Genomic DNA, 21,540 nt, shown 5'->3' with positions numbered 1-21,540 from the left:
GCTGGCCCGCTTTGCCTCCTCCAACTTCCCCATGTAGGTCTTTCGGGAGTTTGCATGTCGGCGCGGAGCCGCTTTAATTCCCGGAGCTGAAGGTCTCTCCCGCATCCCCATCTAGGCAGAGCGATGGTAGCTATTCGTTTTGGGGAAGGATGGCCCAAGTGGGCAGGATTGCAGGTGGATGCAGAGATAGCAGATTTGTAATCGGGAAAGGGAGTTCATCCTCCTCAGTCCCCCCCCCCCCCGCGACGTTTGCAAATCGGCGCCGCTCTCTGCGCGATGGTGTCATTTTGCGCCCGAGGTGGGGGGAGGCCGAAGGAGACGCTTTTTAAAAATTAAAAAAACAAAAGCCGGAACCCGATCTTGTGCGTGCCTGTTCGGAAGTAAGTCCCGCCAAGTTGATTGGAGAGCTGCTTCCGAGCAGATGAGCATAAGGGTTGGAGCCTCGAAGGGGGATGCCCAGCGAACGGGCCAGGCAGAATAGAAAGGCGAGCGGGTGTGTTTAAACGTGGAAAGCCGCCGTGCTCAATGCGCAGAGCGAACGATCGCATATATGCAGGATATATCTATATAATATATATATTAATTATGCCCTGCGAAGGCTGCAGTGCAGACGTGGCGCTCGAGTTTTCGGACCGGCGGTGGAGGCAAGCAGCCCAATGCGTGTGCGCGTAGCTTGCTGTTTTTTTGTTTTTTTGTTTTTCCTTTAAACCACCAGCCCCTTTCATCCAGGAAGTAAATGAGACGTCGGGGTCAATGGCACCAAGCGCAAAGGCCCGAGAAAGGTGGGGGGAGGGGAAAAAAGGGGAAGGAGAAAAAGAAAAAGAAAGAAAGAGGCCGGCGAGGAGAAGAGGGAGGCAGCCGCAGCCTGTGCTAGAGGGTTTGGTAACCGCTTTGTTTCCCCAGTGGCTGCGATGTGCATAGGCAATGCATGACTCCGCCGCTCCTCTTCCTGCCGCACGTGCCCGTACAACCCAGTCCTCGCAGCACCCCCAAAGCCAGCCGGACCCGAAAGCGGCTGCTGCTGATTCCCCGCTAAGCTAAACCACCCAGCCGTCCATGTACATAGCGGGGCCGGTTGCCGCCGCCGCGTCTGCTCGAGAGCGCCGAAGGGGAGAGAGGGCCCGCGCCGCCGTTCCTGCTGCCTTTTCTCCGGAGGAGGGCGAGCAGGATGCTGCGCGAAGCGCGCCGCTGAACTATGGAAGGAGTTCTGTACAAGTGGACCAATTACATCACAGGTGAGGGGCGACCTGGGCGAGGGCCGCCCGCCCGTTGTTGTTGTTGTTGTCGTCCCTGGCGACGCCGACGGCCGGCGCTGCTGGAGCCCGGGCGCCGGGTTGGGGGTGGCTGCCTGGCGGCTTGGACCGGCTTTCTGCCTGGCAGAATCGAAGGCGCGCTTGGATAGGGCTGGGAAAGCAAGAGGCCGCCGCTTCAAAGCGTGCGCTCCTGCGTTTGGCCTAGTGCTGCCAGCCCCCTAATCTGAGAGCCCCTTCCCACACATGCTAGTCTTTAGGCATTTAATGTGGGGTGGGAAACAATCATTGCTGCCTGTCAAAAGTGTTCCAGGATAGGGGCTGGGTGTGCATCCACCTCCCTTCCCGGCTAAGTTTACCTCATCTTTCATAGAATTATAGAGTTGGAAGAGACCACAAGGGCCATCCAGTCCAACCCCCAGCCAAGCAGGAAACACCATCAAAGCATTCCTGACAGATGGCTGTCAAGCCTCTGCTTAAAGACCTCCAAAGAAGGAGACTCCACCACACTCCTTGGTAGCAAATTCCACTGCTGAACAGCTCTCACTGTCAGGAAGTTCTTCCTAATGTTTAGGTGGAATCTTCTTTCTTGTAGTTTGAATCTATTGCTCCGTGTCCGCTTCTCTGGAGCAGCAGAAAACAACCTTTCACTCTCCTCTATATGACATCCTTTTATGACACCCTTTTATATTTCCTTATTATCTTCTAATGGATTATGGGATATTGCTTCATTTGATACAAGTTGTTGTTGTTTTTTAAGTCATTGTGAGTTTCTTTTCGTTGTTGTTCAGTCATTTAGTTGTGTCTGACTCTTCGTGACCCCATGGACCAGAGAACGCCAGGCACCCCTATCCTCCACTGCCTCCCGCAGTTTGGCCAAACTCATGCTAGTTGCTTCAAGAACTCTGTCCAACCATCTCATCCTCTGCCGTCCCCTTCTCCTTGTGCCCTCCATCTTTCCCAACATCAGGGTCTTTTCCAGGGAGTCTTCCCTTCTCATGAGATGGCCAAAGTACTGGAGCCTCAGCTTTAGGATCTGACCTTCCAGTGAGCACTCAGGGCTGATTTCTGTAAGGGTGGATAAGTTTGATCTTTTGCAGTCCATGGGACTCTCAAGAGTCTCCTCCAGCACCATAATTCAAAAGCATCAATTCTTCGGCGATCAGTCTTCTTTATGGTCCAGCTCTCACTTCCATACATTACTATTTCTTTTCATACCCTGTTGTTATTAGGTGTGCAATCTTTGCTGTTTATTTTGTTGTTTCTTTGGCTTGTAAGCCGCCATGTGTAAAGTACAGTAATATAGAAAGGCGGTATGCAAATTAAAAGTGAAATGAAATAAAATGTTAGAGCTGGACTGTATAAAATAGTTGGCAGCCTTGCAGGGCAAGGAGGAGAGGCGATTGTGTATGGAAAGGGGGGAGGCCTTCAGCTCCCCTACCCCATATTATGCCCCTTTTGCAGTGTTAGAAACTCAGATATATAAGCTTGGCGCCAAATGGCTCCTTAAACCAGGGCTACAGTCGCCAAAACGGAATGCCCGGTTGCTGTGTTTCAGCCAAATGGCTCAAAAGTCGTATTTCTCAATATGACTTAGGGATTCCTGAAATCCATTCTGATGGTGCAGGTAAAATACAAGTAGCCAAATGCAGTGGGATGTGTTGCTAGTGTTTGAAAATAGTCAAGATCCAAGAATCCCCAGGCATGCACCTCCAGATGGCAGAGACACCAGGTAGCTTCACTTGGTCGCAAGTGGCCGATAGTCAGGTGCAAAATGTTCCTGGCGAATTTCGAACGCTGCCCTTTTGCTCTATGACTTGGGTGAGGGAACCAAGGGCCTGAGAGCTGGGTGCGGCCCTCCAAGCTGCTCTGTCTGGCCCCTGAGACTTTCCTGGCCAATCCATTCCCTCCCAGATGCACCCCTTTCTGTTCCAGGGTCACACCCTCTTTGAGTGCTCTTGGCTGGCTGGAATGTGTTCCTGAACTCTGACAATGCCTCTTGCTTCCCGGGATGGAGGGTAGCTGGGGGTACGTGAGCGAACTCATCTACTGTACAGAGGTGATGTTTGCGTTCTTTGCTTCCTCCACTTTTTGCTCTGGCTGTGCCCTGGGGCACCGGCTTGTGTCTCCTGGAAGGTTGCCCTGAGTGGAATGTGGCCTTCATGCCGAAACAGGTTCCCTACTTTGGTTCTACCAAGTTTCACTTTCCAATTTTAAATGCAAACATAGGAGACAATTAAAGGGCAATTTGGCTACCTCCATCGCATCTGGGTTCTTACCAGAGCTGCCCTCTTTTATTATCTATCATCCTGCTGTATCTCAAGAGCTCTTACCCTAAATATATATATGCTGACTGCAGGTGTAATTAAAGTTTCACTGTGTTTGCCTAAGCTCTTAACAGTGGCTTCCCTGCTTTAAATTTAGCAACTTGGCTGAGTAAATAAGGCTGCAGGCAGAGATAATGGCAGATATGACCACTGACAGATAACAAAAGAGAGGGCTTGAAGTTGCATTGCATCACTGGGGGTGGGGGAAAGTAAACAGAAGGAAACGTTTGAAAAATAATTACAGTAAAAGGTACAGTAGGGATCGAAAGCATTTTGTCGGGTTGCCCCAGCCATAATTCCTAACGTGACACTATTTGATCTCTAGTATGATATGACATTTAATTATACCCAGGCCCCTCCGGCAAATTTAGAGACTTCACATGACCACATCAAACTCTGTTGAATGTAGACAGAGAGGGTATCTTGTCTGAAAGGACAGTCAGCACAGCATATACTTGTTCTATGGAGCTATCAGAACAACCCCATAGAGCCAATACCCTGCAGTAACTAAGCCTAACAGAAATAATCTCATGTTCTTCCCCACTTCACTCCACTTCCATTGATTGTAAGCCCCCTGGAGTAGACTTGTCTTCTCCTTCTTTGTAAGCAGCCCCGGCACACATATTGTGCTATTTGAACAAATAAAACCATGGTGATGAACCTTGACATTCAAAGATGGCTTTGGGGCAGTTCAAGGAAGCAAGTCGATTTGGATGAAAAAGAACCCCCTACTGTGCGGGTATGTTGAGAATACAATAGATATTTGACCCTCCCTGTCACCATATGCTAGTAAGATGTGGGAGCCATCGCTTGGCAGAAATGCAGGGGAAGAAAGTAGCACAATTTGTTATTTGTTCGTTTTGTACCTTTCCCTTCCGTGAAATTCTCAGGGTAGCTTTCAAAAATGGATTAAAAAAAAAACCATGCAACTTAAAACTGTATACAAAAATATAATGAAACAGGCAAGCTCCAAGGCAACAAGGATTGTTTGGCTTGATTTGGCTGCTGGAATGTTGAGGAGGAAGTAGCTAGTTGGGGGAGATTGGTTAGGAAGGAATGGCTTGTGATTGGCTGCCAGCCATACAGATGTTTGTGTGTGAATACAGTGATGCTTGATAACTTTGGCTGCAGCTGGTGTGTCATATCAATACATGACTGAAAACCTAGACGAATGTTTGATTTTGCTGATAATGATGGTTGGTGGTCGGGTCTTGCAGTTTTGATTTGTGGGAGGCAAGACCTCCACGCCCCTACCCACCCAGCCACTAAACTATCCCCTCTGGCAAGACAACCATGCAAGGCATGCCAACCATACACAATAGGGGACAGAGGAGGTTTTAGGTTGGTCTGCACTTTTTTAAGCAGACTGACCTAATTTGGAACTCCTAGGCTAATACACGGATCACACCATAAATTATCCTTGGGATTTTGTACATTTCCAAATTTTGCAATATACTTTCCCACCCGGAAAGCGTTTCAAAATGCATATTTTAGGACAGAATACATTTAGAAATGTAGCACTGAAATAAAACAGGTATTTAAATATGCATATTGTGATAATGTACATACTTAAGTGCATATTTAAAATACACATTTGAATATTAATTTCTGAATGGAAAAAAGTTGCAGATTAATGTAGAAATGGACAGAGCCAGACTATGGAACAAACACATGCAAAATTGACCAAGGCAGAAAATAGATCTGTTAATCCCAAACTGGTAGATACTGAGGTTTTTGGGTTTGTTTTTTTAAAAAAGAAATCACACTGTCCAATTTGATATTCTACTAGCACTGTTTCAGCTTCTCATTTTTTTACTTTAATAAATTTTGGGCCTTTCCAAAAAAGCTGTCTGTAACCAACATTCGCTAGATAAGGGCTGGGTGTACAAACGTTGTGCAATGAGATAAGAGAGAACACTCTACAAAAATTTTCTTGAGGAGGTTATAATTTAAAGGAGTATACAAGTGAAATATTTGCTGAAAATACATTTGCACTTTAAAGCATAAAGAGATAATAGATAATAGAGGGCAAGTAGAATGAATCATCGAATAAATTGGACCAACTCATGAGTATTTTGTTGATTTATTTGTTCGTCCTGGTTTGTTCTCTAATTTTACAGGGCTGGCCACTGGGGCAGCAAAGGATGCTGTTTCCTTTTATTCTGTTGAAAAGGCTTTCTTACTTGCCAGAACAACAGGGCTGTTTTGTTCCATTGCAGCAGATCCCATATGAGTTCCATAAGCTGCTTCATCGGGTCTCTACCTTAACTGCAGTACCACTGACTTCGTTTAATTCCGCAGTTCCTTTCTCATTCTGCTCAACTTGAATCAAGTTCAAATTCCTGCAATATGCTTAGATAGCAAGGTCTGTCTTTTTGAACTTGCGAATTGATTTGTCTTGGATCATTAACCTATATATTCGTTTATCCTATTTCCTCATACCGTTTTGACCAAAGCACATTTGCAGGTGGCAAAAAACACTCCACTGGGAAGTAGCCTCTGTTGCGCTGTGACGTGCGCCAGATTTATGGTTTTTTATGATCTGTATGCGCTTTCCTTCAGGAATGTCATCATTCCCGTGGATAGATCTTGACTGGTTGGAACAGATGGCGGACAAAACATTCGGCTGTAACGCGGACAGTTCTTGCTTATAAGATTGGGTTTCCTCATATTAACTGTGCATTTTCTCCTCCAGTGCCAAATGTACACTTGTACCATTGTATTGTTCAGACAGGCTGTCATACTAGATTCATAGAGCCTTCCTTTAGGTGGAGATATCAGTGGCTTGTGAGACAGATGTGTCGGCTTAGTGCTTTAAATGCACTTACAGATTTAATCTCATATGCTGCTAAAAGCAGCTGGTAAATGTGAGCTATCCTTTTTCCTTATCAGCTTTGTTGTGCATGAATTAACAGGCACAGAGTTGTGAAATCCACATAGTAAGCATCCTTTACATCTCCCTCTTGATCTTTTTGTTGTTTAAAGCGCTATAGTACTCAACTACCTGTCCCTTGCCACTGTGGAGAAAGGACAGATGCACACTTGGATTACGTCCCTCCACTCTCTGCATTTGTGATCAGGGACTTCAGCGTATTGCTAGGGTTGTCTACTAATTACAGATCTATGTCTCATGATAAATCACTTAAAAAAAAATACAGTACACATTAAATATTGTATTTTCAACACAGGGTGGCATTTTTGCATGTTGGAATAAGAAGAGAGAGACACCCCAAAGTGTGCCCTGAATTCTGTCTTATTGATTAAAATTTTTCCTCCCATTGATTAACGAACACTTTAATTAGTCTGCTGATTAAACTGGTTCAGTTCCCATCCGAACAAGGCGTCCTGCTTGTGTACTGTCAAACCTTGGTTCCCGAATGGCTTAGTTGCCGAGCAAATCGGCTCCTGAACGCTGCAAACCCGGAAGTAAGTGTTCCTGTTTGTGAACGTTTTTCGGAAGTTGGACATCTGACGCGGCTTCTGCTTGAATGCAGGAAGCTCCTGCAGCCAATCGGAAGCTGTGCCTTGGTTTGCGAACGGTTTCAGGAGTCGAACGGATTCCTGGAACGGATTAAGTTCGAGAACCAAGGATCCACTGTATATGTCAATTCCACTCCCAACCCCAAATGCAGATCTAAACAGATTCCACAGCTTCTTTCATTAGAGCTACATTGGGAGACCATTGCCCAACTTCATCCCTTGACTGCCTTCACCAGTACCATGCTAGTAACTTCGTGCATGTTGGAGACAGGAGCAGTCACAAGCCCAGGACACCGAATAACAACAACAGTAACAACAGTTATATTTATACCCAGCCCATTTGGTTGGGTTTCCACTCTGGGCTGCTTCCATCACATATAAAAACATAATAAAACACCAAACATTAAAAAAAATCCCACTTGTACTGGTGTTTGGCGCCTTCATCCTGATTTGTGCTGCTGTGCCAGCACAGTGGTCTACAGAATAGTGACTAAACTGAATTTTATCATTATGTTCTTACATCTTACTGATAGTATCTGAACAACCAAAAGTGCTAGTTGGTACCCAATCTACCCCCCCCCCCCGGTATTGCTTAACTTCAACTCCCAACACCCCTGGCCATGCTCTCTGGAGACGATGGGAGTTTAAATCAGCGACATTTGGGGGGCAAAGGATTCCCCACTACCTTAACAAACTATATGATTTTCAGGGTAGACTCAAATAAATCAGTGGATTTAAGTTGGTCAGTATGTAACTTGTCCACTGATTTCAGTGGATCTTCTCTTACTATAACTTAGTCAAATAGCATCAGTTATTTCACGAGTTTTCAAAAATAGTATGGGACTTTGACCGAGCTGGAAAAGATATAGTAGTCTGGGAAATGTGGATTCGTATTGGTATATTATTAATGTGTGTGTCTGTTTTGATTTTGACGATTACATAAACAGACTTAAATCTTGCTTACAACTACGAGGTCTAAACTGAGGAGCGGTGCTGTTGTTTGTATCTGATAATTGCATTTTGAAACAGCAGATTAATGTTGTTTTTCTGTTTGCACTGTTTCCCTAGGATGGCAGCCTCGCTGGTTTGTTCTCGATAACGGGATATTGTCTTACTACGATTCGCAGGATGATGTTTGCAAAGGCAGCAAAGGAAGCATAAAGATGGCAGTGTGTGAAATCAAAGGTAGGCTCTCTCAATAAGAAAACTCTTCTTACATTCTAGGCTGAGGTATCTAACGTGAGCAGTAGGGTTGGGCAATATCTGGTTTTCAATATTGCAGTATATCGCCAGCTAAACATCGTGATATAATGATATATCACAATTTCTGAAATAAGGATGGAGCCTTGGCTGGCTTCACAGTTTTTCCCACATTGTGATTTTTGCACATAATGATTCGTGATACCGATATCACAATATGGGCTTCAAACTGCTTTTGGAGGATATATCGATATATTGTCCAGTCCTGCTAGGCAGTCTTTACAAAAGAAGCTGATTATTTCTAGCCTAGTACAAGTACAAATGTGTTTACTGTATATAGTCACAGGTCCAGTAATTGAGGGTCTGCTTCTCCCTTTGCTCCTTAATTTTTTGGGGTTTTCCTCCCACCTCTTTCTTGCCCAATGTCACCCCGCTGTTCTCCAGAATCACCTAGAGAGGCTCTGCTGCCTTTGTCTTCCTTCACTCGGGTGAAAAACTGTGGGTTATATCTGGTGGTAGTGTCACTCAGAGTAGACCATTGGAATTCATGAACCTAGATTAGTCAGGTCCCTTAATTTCAATGGGTCTACACTGAGTATTGAAATCACAATTTAAATCACTAGTCACTAAGACTTGATTTAAATCATTTTTTTGCAGAAAGACTCATTCTTGCTGGTATAATCTTAATATTTGCAACCAGATGAAGGTTTCCTTTTTGAAATAATAAATTTTCAGAGTAGTTTTTACAGTTATATCAAAAATTACTGATTTGGTTATACTATTAGAAATACATTGACAGATTATTATGATATTATGGTGAGGTTTAATAAGTTAACTGTTTATATTTGGAAAACTTTTCTGCTGTTCTTTATTGGAAGGACAAAATAATCATTTCCTTAATTACAATTTAAACAATTTATTTAACTAAAACAATAACATTATAGCATATGTATCCATGTTTGTTAACTGATGTGGTTAAACATATTTTTTTCAAAAAAGCAACTTAGACTGAGTTTTAGCACACATGATAAACTTAAGCAAATCCTTATTTCCTGATGAATAGCCTTTGAACTATAATGTAACTTAAATAGAAAACTAACTTTAGAAAGATTTTTTTCTCCAAAAGCTTTTTATTTTAAAAATCCAATTTAAATCAAAAAGATGATTGATTTATTTTTTTAAATCCGATTTAAATTTTAAAATATCCCGATTTTTTTTTTAACCATCAATTTTTATCCACCCTGCAACTGAGCTATCCACATGGGATTGGAAGAGTACAACATTGAATTCCACCCAATGGCTATACAGTGGTATCTTGGTTTACAACCATAATCCGTTCCGGAGGTACGTTTGTAAACCAAAACAGGTTGTAACCCAAGGTGCGCTTTTGCTTATGGGGCCTCCAAAAAAAGTTTGTTCACAATCCCCCCCCCCCAAATGGGTTGTAATCCAAAAAAAGGTTGCAAACCGGGACATGCACTTCTGGGTTTGACATGTTTGTAATCCAAACATATGCAAACCAAGACGTATGCAAACCAAGGTACCACTGTATTCTGCGTCCACTATAAGAGGCAGCATTGCCTCTGAATACCAATTGCCCATGAGGAAAGCACTGTTGTGCTCAGGTTCTGCTTGCAGATTTCCCCAAAGGCATCCGGTTGGGCACTGTGAAAACAGTATTCTGGACTGATATACTAGATGAGGCGTAGGCAAACTCTGGCCTTCCAGATGTTTGGAACTACAGTTCCCATCATCCCTGACTACTGGTCCTGTTAGCTAGGGATGATGGGAGTGGTCCCAAACATCTGGAGGGCCGGAGTTTGCCTATGCCTGTACTAGATAATATACTAGATATTGGAAGTAGGACAGTCATAACTGGGAAGTACTAACTCTGTAATTCCAGGCAGTCTTTGAAAAATCTGTGCTTCTAATTTATCTCGCCCCTGTCGCAAGTTCACCCGACAGACAGCACCAGAATGGAGTTAATCATCCCAGGGGAACAGCATTTCTACATGAAAGCCGTTAATGCAGCTGAACGACAGAGGTGGCTGGTAGCCCTGGGGAGCTCGAAAGCCTGTTTGGCAGACACCAGAACAAAAAAAGAAAAAGGTACTCATACTTTCTTTCTTTCTTTTTTCTTTTTAAAACAAAAACAAAAACAACCCATTAAAAACACCTGGTCAAATGCCCATCAGATGTAAAGTAATTACTTATGGCAGTAGGTGGCACACAAATTTTGAGGGGTTTTGAGGTTGACAGATCCTTATATTATTATTTCTTAACACTAGCAAAGCCCATAGTATTTTCTAAGCACCCTAGAGATATTAGAAGACAAGATGGGCCCTGCTCATTGAGTGGAGGCTGGTCTGTTAGGGTGGATAGGGCCCTGCCCCAGCTACCTCAGTCTGCCATTAGCCAGCCCTCACCTGCTTATCTTCTTATTTACATCCAGTCTAGACAGTGGTCTTGGCGGTCAGCTTCCTCCTCCATAGTCTCAGTGTTGCCATCATAGGAGGAGGATGGGGACAGAGCAAAAATTAGTTGGCTCATTGGCCCTGGCTCCTATTTGTATTTTATCTTAAGTCAAGTCACTTGAAGACTTGTTGTTGTTGTTGTTGTTGTTGTTGTATAAAGCGACTAACAAATGTAACTAATAATAATAAAAGCCAGACATTCCTTTTGTTTAAAGGAATATACAGTGGTACCTGGGTACTCAAACTTGATCCGTTCTGGAAGTCCGTTCTAAAACCAAGGCGTTCCAAAACCAAGGCGCGTTTTCCCATAGAAAGTAATGCAAAACGGATTAATCTGTTCCAGACTTTTAAAAACAACCCCTAAAACAGCAATTCAACATGAGCCATAAAATGAAAGCAATTATCAATGTACTATACTATAAAATAAACAAGACAGTATTTTAGATGATAAAAATTAAAAGTATTGTTTTTTCTTACTGCACTGATGATAGTCATTGTTTGGATGGGGGGCTTTTATCCATTTCCACAGTGACACAATCAATCAATCAATCAATCAATCAGTAGCTGAACACAGTCACAAAAACAAATGAACTGAAAAAGTCTCAAAAACAAAAATGCAAAATAAATAGCAAAAACAAAAGCGCCAAACTTAATCTGTTACAGAAGTCCGTTTGACTTCCAAAATGTTCGAAAACGAAGGCGCAGCTTCTGATTAGTGCAGGTGTGCTGGAAACTATAATAGTCGACAGCTGCATCGGATGTTCAGCTTCTGAAAAACGTTCGAAAACCAGAACACTTACTTCCAGGTTTTTGCTGTTTGGGAACCAAAGCGTTTTGAGAACCAAGGTACCACTGTAAAAGCCTACATCTTAAAACTTGTCACGGGAACTCACGTGCCTGACCAGTGAAGTTTCTGCTTCCCAATGTCCTTGCAGAAGTTAATGAAACCAATGAATCTCTGAAAACCAAAATGTCTGAGCTTCGTCTCTACTGTGACCTCCTAATGCAGCAGGTCCATACAATCCAAGAATACGTACACCATGATGAAAATCACTTGTCACCCAGCATTGAGGTATTGGATCTTTTTTTTTTTATTAATATTATTCATTTTGGATTGGGAGGAGAAGCATCAGCATTAAGTTGGACCCACCACTTTGTCCAGTATGGCCGAAATACAACTCTTTAGTTTCAATAATTACTTTTGGTTTATGTATATATTAAATGGCCTATTTAGTCTGGTCTTCTCAAGTTTTTAAATCTGTGTTTTTAACTATAGAGTAGTTGGTGTGTTTTTATTTTCCTGTTGCATTTAGGTTGCTTTTGATTTTATGACTTTCTATTTAGATTGCTTTTCGACTTACCGGTACTTATTGTGAGTCACCCACAGAACTTTGTTATGGGGCAGCATGTAAATGTGATAAATTAAAAAAAAAGACATCGCTCTTTCATCTCCAGGTCTACTGAAAGGGGCCTACACAAATAAAATTACCTATAAAGATCAATATGAAACAGCAAAATAAATAGTAGAAAACTTAATTGCAAAAGGCAGGCAAAAAACAAGCTGAAAGAGCAGCAACAATTGTTAAAATGGCATTCGGTGAAAATAGCAAAACAGCACCGGATTGTTGAAACAGTGGGTGTGAAACAGAGGCTGTAGTTGTGTACCCATTTGCCTGGGAGCAAGTCCCATTGAACTCAAGAGAGATTGCTTCTGAGTAGGCTTGTATAGGATTGCACAGTTAGCAGCAGGGTGGATTTGATTTAAATCACAATTTAAATCACTAGTCAGTAAGACTTGATTAAAAAAAATACAGAAAGACTCATTCTTGCTGGTATAACCTTAATATTTACAACCAGATGAAGGCTTCATTTTTCATTTTTGGAACAATAACTTTTCAGAGTAGTTTTTACAGTTATATCAAAAATTACTGATTTGGTTATACTATTTGAAATACATACAGCAATAACTATGAAATTACAGGTGAAACTTGAAAAATTAGAATATCGTGGAAAGGTTCATTTCTTTCAGTAATTCAACTTACCGGTAAAAGGTGAAACTAAAAGGTGAAACTAATATATGAGATAGACTCATGACATGCAAAGCGAGATATGTCAAGCCTTTATTTGTTATAATTGTGATGATTATGGCGTACCCCAAATTAACAGTTTCAGCTTTGAGGTTTTCATCAGCTGTACGCCATAATCATCACAATTATAACAAGCAAAGGCTTGACATATCTCGCTTTGCATGAGTCTACCTCATATATTAAACTCCAAAAAAGCTTAGACTGAGTTTTAGCACACATGATAAACTTAAACAAATCCTTATTTCCTGATGAATAGCCTTTGGACTATAATGTAACTTAAATAGAAAACTAACTTTAGAAAGATTTTTTCTCCAAAAGCATTTTATTTTAAAAATCTGAATTAAATAATAAAAAATTTTGGTGTGTGTGTGTGTTTTTTATCCACCCTGGTTAGCAGGAATTTCAGGTCCTTGGCATTCGCAAATGAAAATGCTTGTCCTTCCGTTGCACCAGAGAAAAATGTTACAGCGCAACAGAAACGTCAGCGGAATTTTGGCCTACTTTTATTATGTCTCTGTCTGCCTTTACAGCAGGGATATAAAATCAGTGGCCCCATCAGAGGTTGTTGGGACACCATCAGCCCCAGGCAGCGTTGCCAGTAGTCAAGGATGATGCTTTACCCAAATGCTGAACATTCCTCGGAGTCAGTCTAAAATACAAGCCAAGAAGAATGCTACACAAGCTTGCAGTTCATGAAAGAGTTGACGTGTTGCCCAGTCAGCGTCTCTTGTTTCACCAAAAAGCTTTTATCGGGCAACAAATGTTATGTGAATTCACTGTTCTCGATTGCTTCCCGTGTTTCCAGAATATGAACGAAGCGTCGTCCTTGCTCAGCGCTACCTGTGACACGTTTATCACGACCCTCGAAGAATGTGTGAAAATAGCAAATGCAAAGTTCAAGCCAGAGATGTTTCAGTTGCCTCATCCTGATCCTTTAGTTTCTCCTGTGTCGCCTTCACCTGTGCAAATGGTTGGACATTTTTTAATATCTCTCCCCCCCCCACCCCCTTGCAGGCTGGAGAGAGTTTGGGAGAGTATGGTGGTGGGATGATTTTTAAAAGGAGAGGTTCCCCCAAACTGCCACAGTCTGCTTTTCCCAAGTCAATGAGTTGATCCTCTCTCAAGAGTAATTAAGGCTGCGATCCTTACCAGGAAATGAGTGTTTACATTTTTAAGTGTTTGCAAGTGCCTGGCTGCATGTGTGGGTGGGAGCAAACTTGGATATGTTTTGGGGTAGTCGGTGAGGCCTTTCAGTGCCCAATAAAGTCAGTGGGATTTAATTTGTGAGCGAAATATGTTTGTCATTTTTCTCCTGCCCTCCCTCCGAGGAGCTCTGGGGCGGCCTACATGGCTCCTCCCTGTTTTATCCTCACAACTACCCTCAGGTAGGCCAAGAGCCCAAAATTACCCATGGAGCTTTGTGGTTGAATGGGGATTTGAACTTTGGCCACCCCCCAACCTTTGTTAGCACTCTCTCACTACCTGGCCACACCGGATCTATGTTTATTGTTTTATTTTATGTATTTCTGTTTTTAACCTTGCCCTTCCTCCAAAAGGGGAGGCCAGGATAGAGCATTTGCTTTGTTGTACATAGGAGGTCCCACCCTGGTTCAGTCCTCAACATATTCACTGCTTTGAGGGTTTGGGGGGTTTATTTATTTATTTATTTATTTGCAATCGAGAGGTTTATATATTTTATGAAATAAATAAGTAGGGCTGGGCAGTGGCCTGTCTGAATCCCAGGAAAGCTGCTGCCAGTTCAGTGTAGGCAATACTGAGCTAGACTGACCAGTGGTCTGACTCTATATGAGACAACACCCTATGTTTAAAACTACCTACTTTGAAATAAAACGCAACACCCAGCCCAATCCCTCCCTTATTTTTTTTCTTTATTAAAGAAAGTATTGTCCTTAAGATACAAATAACCAACAGGAAATTAGGAAGTATGTAAATAACCTGTTTTGTTTTAAAATTACTTTCTAGATGAAACGTTCTGTTAGCCACCCAGGTACTTGTAATCTAGAGAGGTAAGTACAAAATTGCGAACGTATTACTTTTTAAAGTCTGGAAACCAACCAGCCAACCAATAAATAAATAGAAAGGTTCATTATTATTATTATTATTATTATTATTATTATTATTTTTATCGTCTCAAATTAAAAAAGCAGTTATCTGTTTCCTAGTTAATCCAAACTTGCAGGATGGTATTCAGCCAAGTTTCACTCAGAGCCAGACCCATTGAAATGAATGAGCATGGCAAAGTCAGGTCCATTCACTTTAGTGGATTTATAAGAGTAAAATTTAGTTGTTGAATACCACCCACAGTGAGCTGCTTTGCATGACGTGCACAAATATGCAGGTTCTGGATAAGGAGCTGATAGATAGCATGCTTCTCTCTGGTACTTTTTAATTTATTGCTTTGTCACACTAAACCAAGGTTTGGCATAGCATGTCATCTGAACCAGGACTTGTGATTAAGTTCTATTCTCACTAACCACCAGTGGTAGCCAAGAAGCAGCCTTGGTTACAGCTTTTGATTATTTATATATTGACGTTTCTTTTACATGCCGCTTTTCTCCAAGAAGCCAAAGGTGAATACAAGGTTTGAGGTTTTATCCTGGCAGCTATCCTCTGTATAGGGTGTTTTGCTGGGCCTCGGCTTCCTACTCTTGGTCACCAAACAGGCTCATTGTAACAGTTCTGGGCACAATAAAAGAAAGGGGAGGACAGGAGAGCGGATTTTGTTGATTCGTTTTTCCCTATGCCTCCCCCCCAAAAAAACATGTTTCAGAGGGTCAAACACCCTGCAGAACAAACAGGAGAGGTGGCACTGTGGGGATTTCAGAGGGAAGGGAGAAACGGCCTCCTGCTTCTTCCAGAGAGAGCCTCTGCTGGATCTCACTCGCTTACACTAACAGAAAGAGTTTTTTATTTCCCCAAAGGGCAAATCCAGATCCAACTCTGACTATTATTTAGTTTAGGCACCACCAAACTTGGCCCTCCAGTTGTTTTGGGACTACAACTCCCATCATCCCTAGCTAACAGGATCAGTGGTCAGGGATGATGGAAATTATAGTCCCAAAACAGCTGGAGGGCCAAGTTTGGGGATGCCTGATTTAGTTGATTTTGGGGGGTTGGTTTTGGATTGTTCACCTGCCTATTCAAGTATTTTTTTGCATTGTTTTAACTTCATTGGGTTGCTTTCTGTTTAATTTTCTTTGAATCACCTTGGGCACTGAATAGTGGGGCATGCTTTTTCTGCAGTGCCACCAGCCACTCCCAATTTAACACAAAGCCCTGCCCATGCCCTCTTAGACAGTTATATCTTGGATCCCAATTGCCATGGAACTCGGATGTTTTGGCTCCCGAGCGCCGCAAATCTGGAAGTGATTGTTCCAGTTTGCGAACGTTCTTTTGGAAGCTGAACGTCCGACGGGGCTTCCGCAGCTTCCGATTGGCTGCAGGAGCTTCCTGCAGCCAATCAGAAGCCATGATTTGGTTTTCAACCATTTTGGAAGTTGGGACAGACTTCCGGAATGGATTCCGTTCAACTTCCAAGTATGTGACACAAGGTGGTTATCTCTTGTTGTGAGTGGATGCCCATGGAGATCCCTTTCACGTATAGAACTCCTGTCTCTCTCTAATCTTTTTCAATACCTTATTTCAGGTACCAAACAAAGACCATTTAAAATTTTTTGTAAGATGAGCTGGAGAGAACTTTGGGTGTTAAGGACATGTAATGAAATGAGCAATGCTATTTCGTTTGCAGGAGCAGTCACACTATAAAAGAACCAAATTCATCCTCTCACCGGTTATCCCAAAGGTGGAGAAGGACAGTCTTAGATCAAGAACCTTCTGTAGATGTTCCCCCTGACGATATAGACAGTAAGTTCTGGTGTACCCATGTGCATTCTACTATCTTTTGGCACATTCAAGATCCTCCACGTGGACTCAAACTTTTTGAACATAGGTATGAAAAAGTAGACTTTTAAAATGGCAAAGCACAGGCATGCTGCTGCCCATTGTGAAGCGCATGTTAGTTTATAGGAGTGAGTTTCTTCGCAGTAAATACAGGAATGATGATCACATCTGTTTTTCTCATAGGGAAAAGTGGCCATTTACACATACATGTGCTGCCTGCAAGTGATTGCTCTTCACACACATATCACAAATTAAATTCAGAGATTTGGGGTATCCAAATCTCAGTATTCATCAATTGGTGCTTGATGGAAATAGGTTTGGCACTAGTTCATGCTTCTTTGGGAGATTTGCTCTAGACTTTTTAATATTAGTAATAATAATAATAAATTTATTATTTGTACTCTGCCCATCTGACTGGGTTTTCCCCAGCCACTCTGGGCAGCTTTCAGCAGATAGAAGAACACAATAAGACATTGAGCATTAAAAACTTCCTTATACAGGGCTGCCTTCAGATGTCTTCTAAAAGTTGTATAGTTGTTAATCTCCTTGACATCTGTTGGGAGGGCACCACTACCGAGAAGGCCCTCTGCTTGGTTCCATGTCACGTCACAGGGCTGGATCTCAGGGCTGGATCTCAGTGTCTGGGCTGGACGATGGGGGTGGAGAAGTTCCTTCAATTATACAGGGACAAGGCTTTTAAAGGTCAGCACCAACACCTTGAATTGTGCTTGGAAACATACTGGGAACCAATGTGGATCCTTTAGGACTGGTGTTATGTGGTCCTGGTGCCTGCTCCCAGTCACTAGTTTAGCGGCCACGTTCTGGATTAGTTGTAGTTTCCAAGTCACTTTCAAAGTAGAGCACAAATAATAACTTTTAAGAATTGAAATCATGCCTGTATATTTTTACTGGGCCGAACTTAGATCCTTTCTCTTTATGCCCTACCCCATTTGGAGGTGTGGGAAAGGACCTCTGAATAGTCAATCAGGGCCGACAAGACTGGGCTAGATGGTCAACTATTCTGACTTTATATAAGGCACCTAGCTTGCCAAGGTCCAGCAGGGAAAGATGAAGGGGGGTTAAGAGGCTTTTTTCCAGCATATGTTGATCTCTCCCCACGCTAGAATTCTGTGCTGAGCACATTGGATAGGATGGAGCACAACATTTGTGTGCAACATGTGTCATCAAGCCAAAATGACTAATTGCAACATTTTCAAAGGCACAATTGAAAACAAACCCCAATCTGTCTCTTTGTAGGACCAGCATACTGTTCCAGGCATACTCTCAATGGAGACTTGGCGCCTTCAACCATTTCCGACACAGCCCTGTTGGTGTCAAAGAAACAATCAGAACGTGAAGAGACTCTACCACCTACATCCTGAAGAATTGGAAGGGAATCACCTTTCTCTAAGTAATGCTATGCAAAAGCTGCTGTACGTCTACTGTTGTCATAGGGGGTAGTTTGTTCCCTGTGTGAAGGATTTCTCTGCACTTTATAGAATAATGTAAAAACTAACTTCAAAGTGTATTTTATCTTTATATAGTTTATTTGCAAGAATATTTTCCTACAACCTTCAGTTTGTGCATTTTTGAAACAGATTATGGTTTGACGGATAGGTATGTACCTTTGCAAATGTAGCCCTCCTTTTTACAAAGTGTGATGGTCGTTTAGAGCCTTGACAAAAAAAAAAAAGTTTTACATTTGGGGTAGGGAAAACTTGTGCCATAGACCGGACTGCTCACTTGATCACATCATTGCTTTGCTGGTACAATATCCTATTCTTGTACACAGTTCACTTCCTATTGAATTGAGTGGCAGTGCTACCGTATTATTATTATTATTATTATTATTATTATTATTATTATTATTATTATTATGGCTCGTGGTTGCACCTTTCCTGCCAGGGGATGCTTTTTCTCACATTTAGACTGAGATGGTATTCCTAAAACATGGTTTATTGGTAACTTAATATTTTCCCCTTCTTAAAAACCGTGGTGTACGTAAGGGCATAATCTCTGCAACTTTGATCTCTTCCGTCTCGTTGGAATTAGTGACACTTGAGTATAGTCTCAGGGCATGTTCCAGCCAGAATTAAGCCCTCTGAAGCCCTCTTGGTTTTAATGAGTGTAAAACCAATGAGATTTTAGCCTGCTTAGGTTTGGCAAAATCTTGCTCTGATTTCTTAAATTCCATCCTTTTCTCTTTCCTTTCCTGTGCCTTTTCTTTTCTTGGACTCAGAACACCTGCATTTCTCTGGCTTGCACCCAAAGTCTAGCCAATTTAAAAAAAAGTGTTAGATGTGAAGTATTTTTCTAAATAGTCATATAAATTACCTGATTTTCGAGGCATTATACATGGGGTAAAGGTATTTTAACGTTTTGATGTATTTATTCCTTTTTGCACCACAGAATGCCTCATTGTCAATACTGGGGTGGGGTGGGGGTGAGATGTGCTTAATCGTTGTCGAGGTGTGTTCCATTACTAAATAGCATTGTTTTTAAAAAAATTGTGGGACATGATCCAACCCAAAGTGTGCTCTTGATTTTAGTTGAAGAGTATGTAAAGCACATGGGACTAAGAAATACTTGACTTTGGCTGGATTCTGCCCCCCCTTGTCGCTAAACAGAAAGATATCCTTGACATGTCTTTTTACCAAAGTGTTATTTTAGCGCCGGTTTCTAAAATATGCTCTTGAGATGCTGTTGTAACGTATTCATAGCTGCAGCTATACATTTATTTATGATCTATTTATACCAAAGGGGGAGGGTGGCTTTTATCATTGTGAGCCCAATAACTTCAAGAAGAGCATACATGTACAGCAATATTCTCCTCTCAGTTAACTTGAATGACAAATACGAATTCATTTCTAATTGAGCCGAGAAACATACTCTGAACTAGAGAATGAACCATGTAACTTAGGCACCACCTACCATACATTCTGGGCCCAGTTTGTCAGAAACCTTTCTTGCACAGGCTGTCTCTGCAAAAAGCAAAGGTGGAAAATGCAGCTCAAATTTCAGCAAGGTTTGCACAGAAATTTCTGAGGAATTGAGCCCAAAGTTGTTAGTGTTTTGAAATGTAAATTCTTTCTTTTTGTATTCACTTTGGGATAAACTTGGTATATTATGTCTTGGCCATGGAGCACTTTTTAAAAAAATGTTAAAAGAAGAAGAAGCTTTCTTTTAAAATGTAAGTGTTCAATAAATACAGTTTTTACACGCAGGCATGCACAACTTTTTCTGGTCAAATCTTTTAGGCTATATTTGGTTCCTGTTAGGATGCTTTCATTTGGTAGTCATAGGGCTTGCTTGGAGGAGCTTTATCGTGTGTAAAGGTATTGCACAGCAAGGTGAGAGAATTCACACCCCCAAATGCAGATGTAAAATAACACACATTTTTTAAAATTAACGAACGGCCCAACCCAATGAAGATTGAGCATGCACAATTGAGTGCCAGTTTGGAAGAAAGAACAGAAGAAAACAGGGGAGAAGGTAGAATGGAGTATCCCACAGGAAGACATGGCTGGCTGGAACCAACAGGAACATACCTTTAAGGTGAAGATACGCAGCAAGAACTTCACTGCAAGCCCCACTTGCATATAGCTATTTCACAGCTTGACTGCTGCCAAAAACCTTGCTTATTATTGTCTGGATAGGCTTCCCACCATCTTTATATAGCAGCTAAAATTCAGAGTGCTTCATTTCCTCCATTTTCTTCTCCAAATTCAATTATATGCTCTGCTCCATTCAGGGATCTCTCTCTCATCTCATTCTGTCTGACTGCCTTTCTGCATGCTTATAATAAATTGCTGGTGCTGTGATTAATATAAAGTACTGAGATCCACTGGTACACTACATTCTTGGCCTCTTGACTCCAGTATGAACCTGTGTGTGTTTCAGGACTTCTGTTGTCTTTTCTTCACAGCCTGTCTACGAGTTTCTAACATTCTTTTTCTACTCTATTTTTCACTGATGTACGCATAAGATAAAGTGTGTTCACAGACTCCTAAAAGGGATGGTGTCTTTGGCCTTTAAAAAAAAAATAATAATAAAAAATTAGTCCAGTCTCTTGTACCAAATAAATAAAAAACAAAAAATCAATCACTAGCTTTTGGCTGATGGTTTGCTGGGCATGACATGGCAGCTCTGGTTCAACCAGGTCTTGCTACTACTACTTGAGCTGCAGTGATCATCATGGACTTGTCAATTTTGCACAGATTCCGGATTGCATTTTGTAGAGCTGTGAAAAAGCAGCAGAGACCTGATGATAAAGCCTTAAATGGCTCAGGACCACAATACCTCAAGGTATGAACCTACCCGGACCCTGATAACATCTTCTGAGGCCCTCCTTTGTGTGTCTCCTCAAGAGGAATGGAGGGTGGCAACACAAGAATGGGCCTTCTCTGCAGTGGCTCCCCATCTGTAGAATTCTCTCCCCAGGGAAGTTCTGGCACCTTCATTATACACCTTTAGGCACCATGCAAAAACATTCCTTTTTAACCAGGCTTTTAATTTGATCGACACCCTATACACTTTTAAAATGTGGGTTTTTTTTGGGGGGGGGAGGTTATTGGGTTGTTGTTTTTATTTTGATTATATATTTTGTGGTTTCATATTTTGATTTTGCTCTGCGAACCACCCTGAGACCTCCAGGTATAGGGTGGTATATGAATTCAATAAATAAAATAGCCATAATCTGAAAGACACATACCAGCTCCTATTACATGATGTAGCATTTGGGAACAAGGGATGAGTAGGAAAGGAAAGATACCAAAATAAACTAGCATTTTGGGGGGGGGTG

The 21,540-nt window shown here is 41.9% G+C and overlaps 1 protein-coding gene across 1 annotated transcript; it reads left to right on the top strand.

The window, feature by feature from the left end:
* The first annotated feature begins 29 nt into the window (after positions 1-29).
* Positions 30-19,973, top strand: PLEKHA3 (pleckstrin homology domain containing A3). The gene is made up of 9 exons (XM_033167318.1): positions 30-126; positions 904-1,235; positions 8,126-8,242; positions 10,211-10,366; positions 11,667-11,803; positions 13,624-13,788; positions 14,802-14,845; positions 16,588-16,703; positions 17,997-19,973. The coding sequence occupies exons 2-9, from the start codon at positions 1,196-1,198 to the stop codon at positions 18,119-18,121; spliced, it is 900 nt and encodes a 299-aa protein (XP_033023209.1). The 5' UTR covers positions 30-126; positions 904-1,195; the 3' UTR covers positions 18,122-19,973.
* The last annotated feature ends 1,567 nt before the right edge of the window (positions 19,974-21,540 follow it).

Source organism: Lacerta agilis, chromosome 1 (assembly GCF_009819535.1).
Source record: "Lacerta agilis isolate rLacAgi1 chromosome 1, rLacAgi1.pri, whole genome shotgun sequence".
NCBI lineage: Eukaryota > Metazoa > Chordata > Lepidosauria > Squamata > Lacertidae > Lacerta > Lacerta agilis.
The sequence above is the reverse complement of the archived record's forward strand: the minus strand, read 5'-3'. Positions and strand labels throughout refer to the sequence as shown.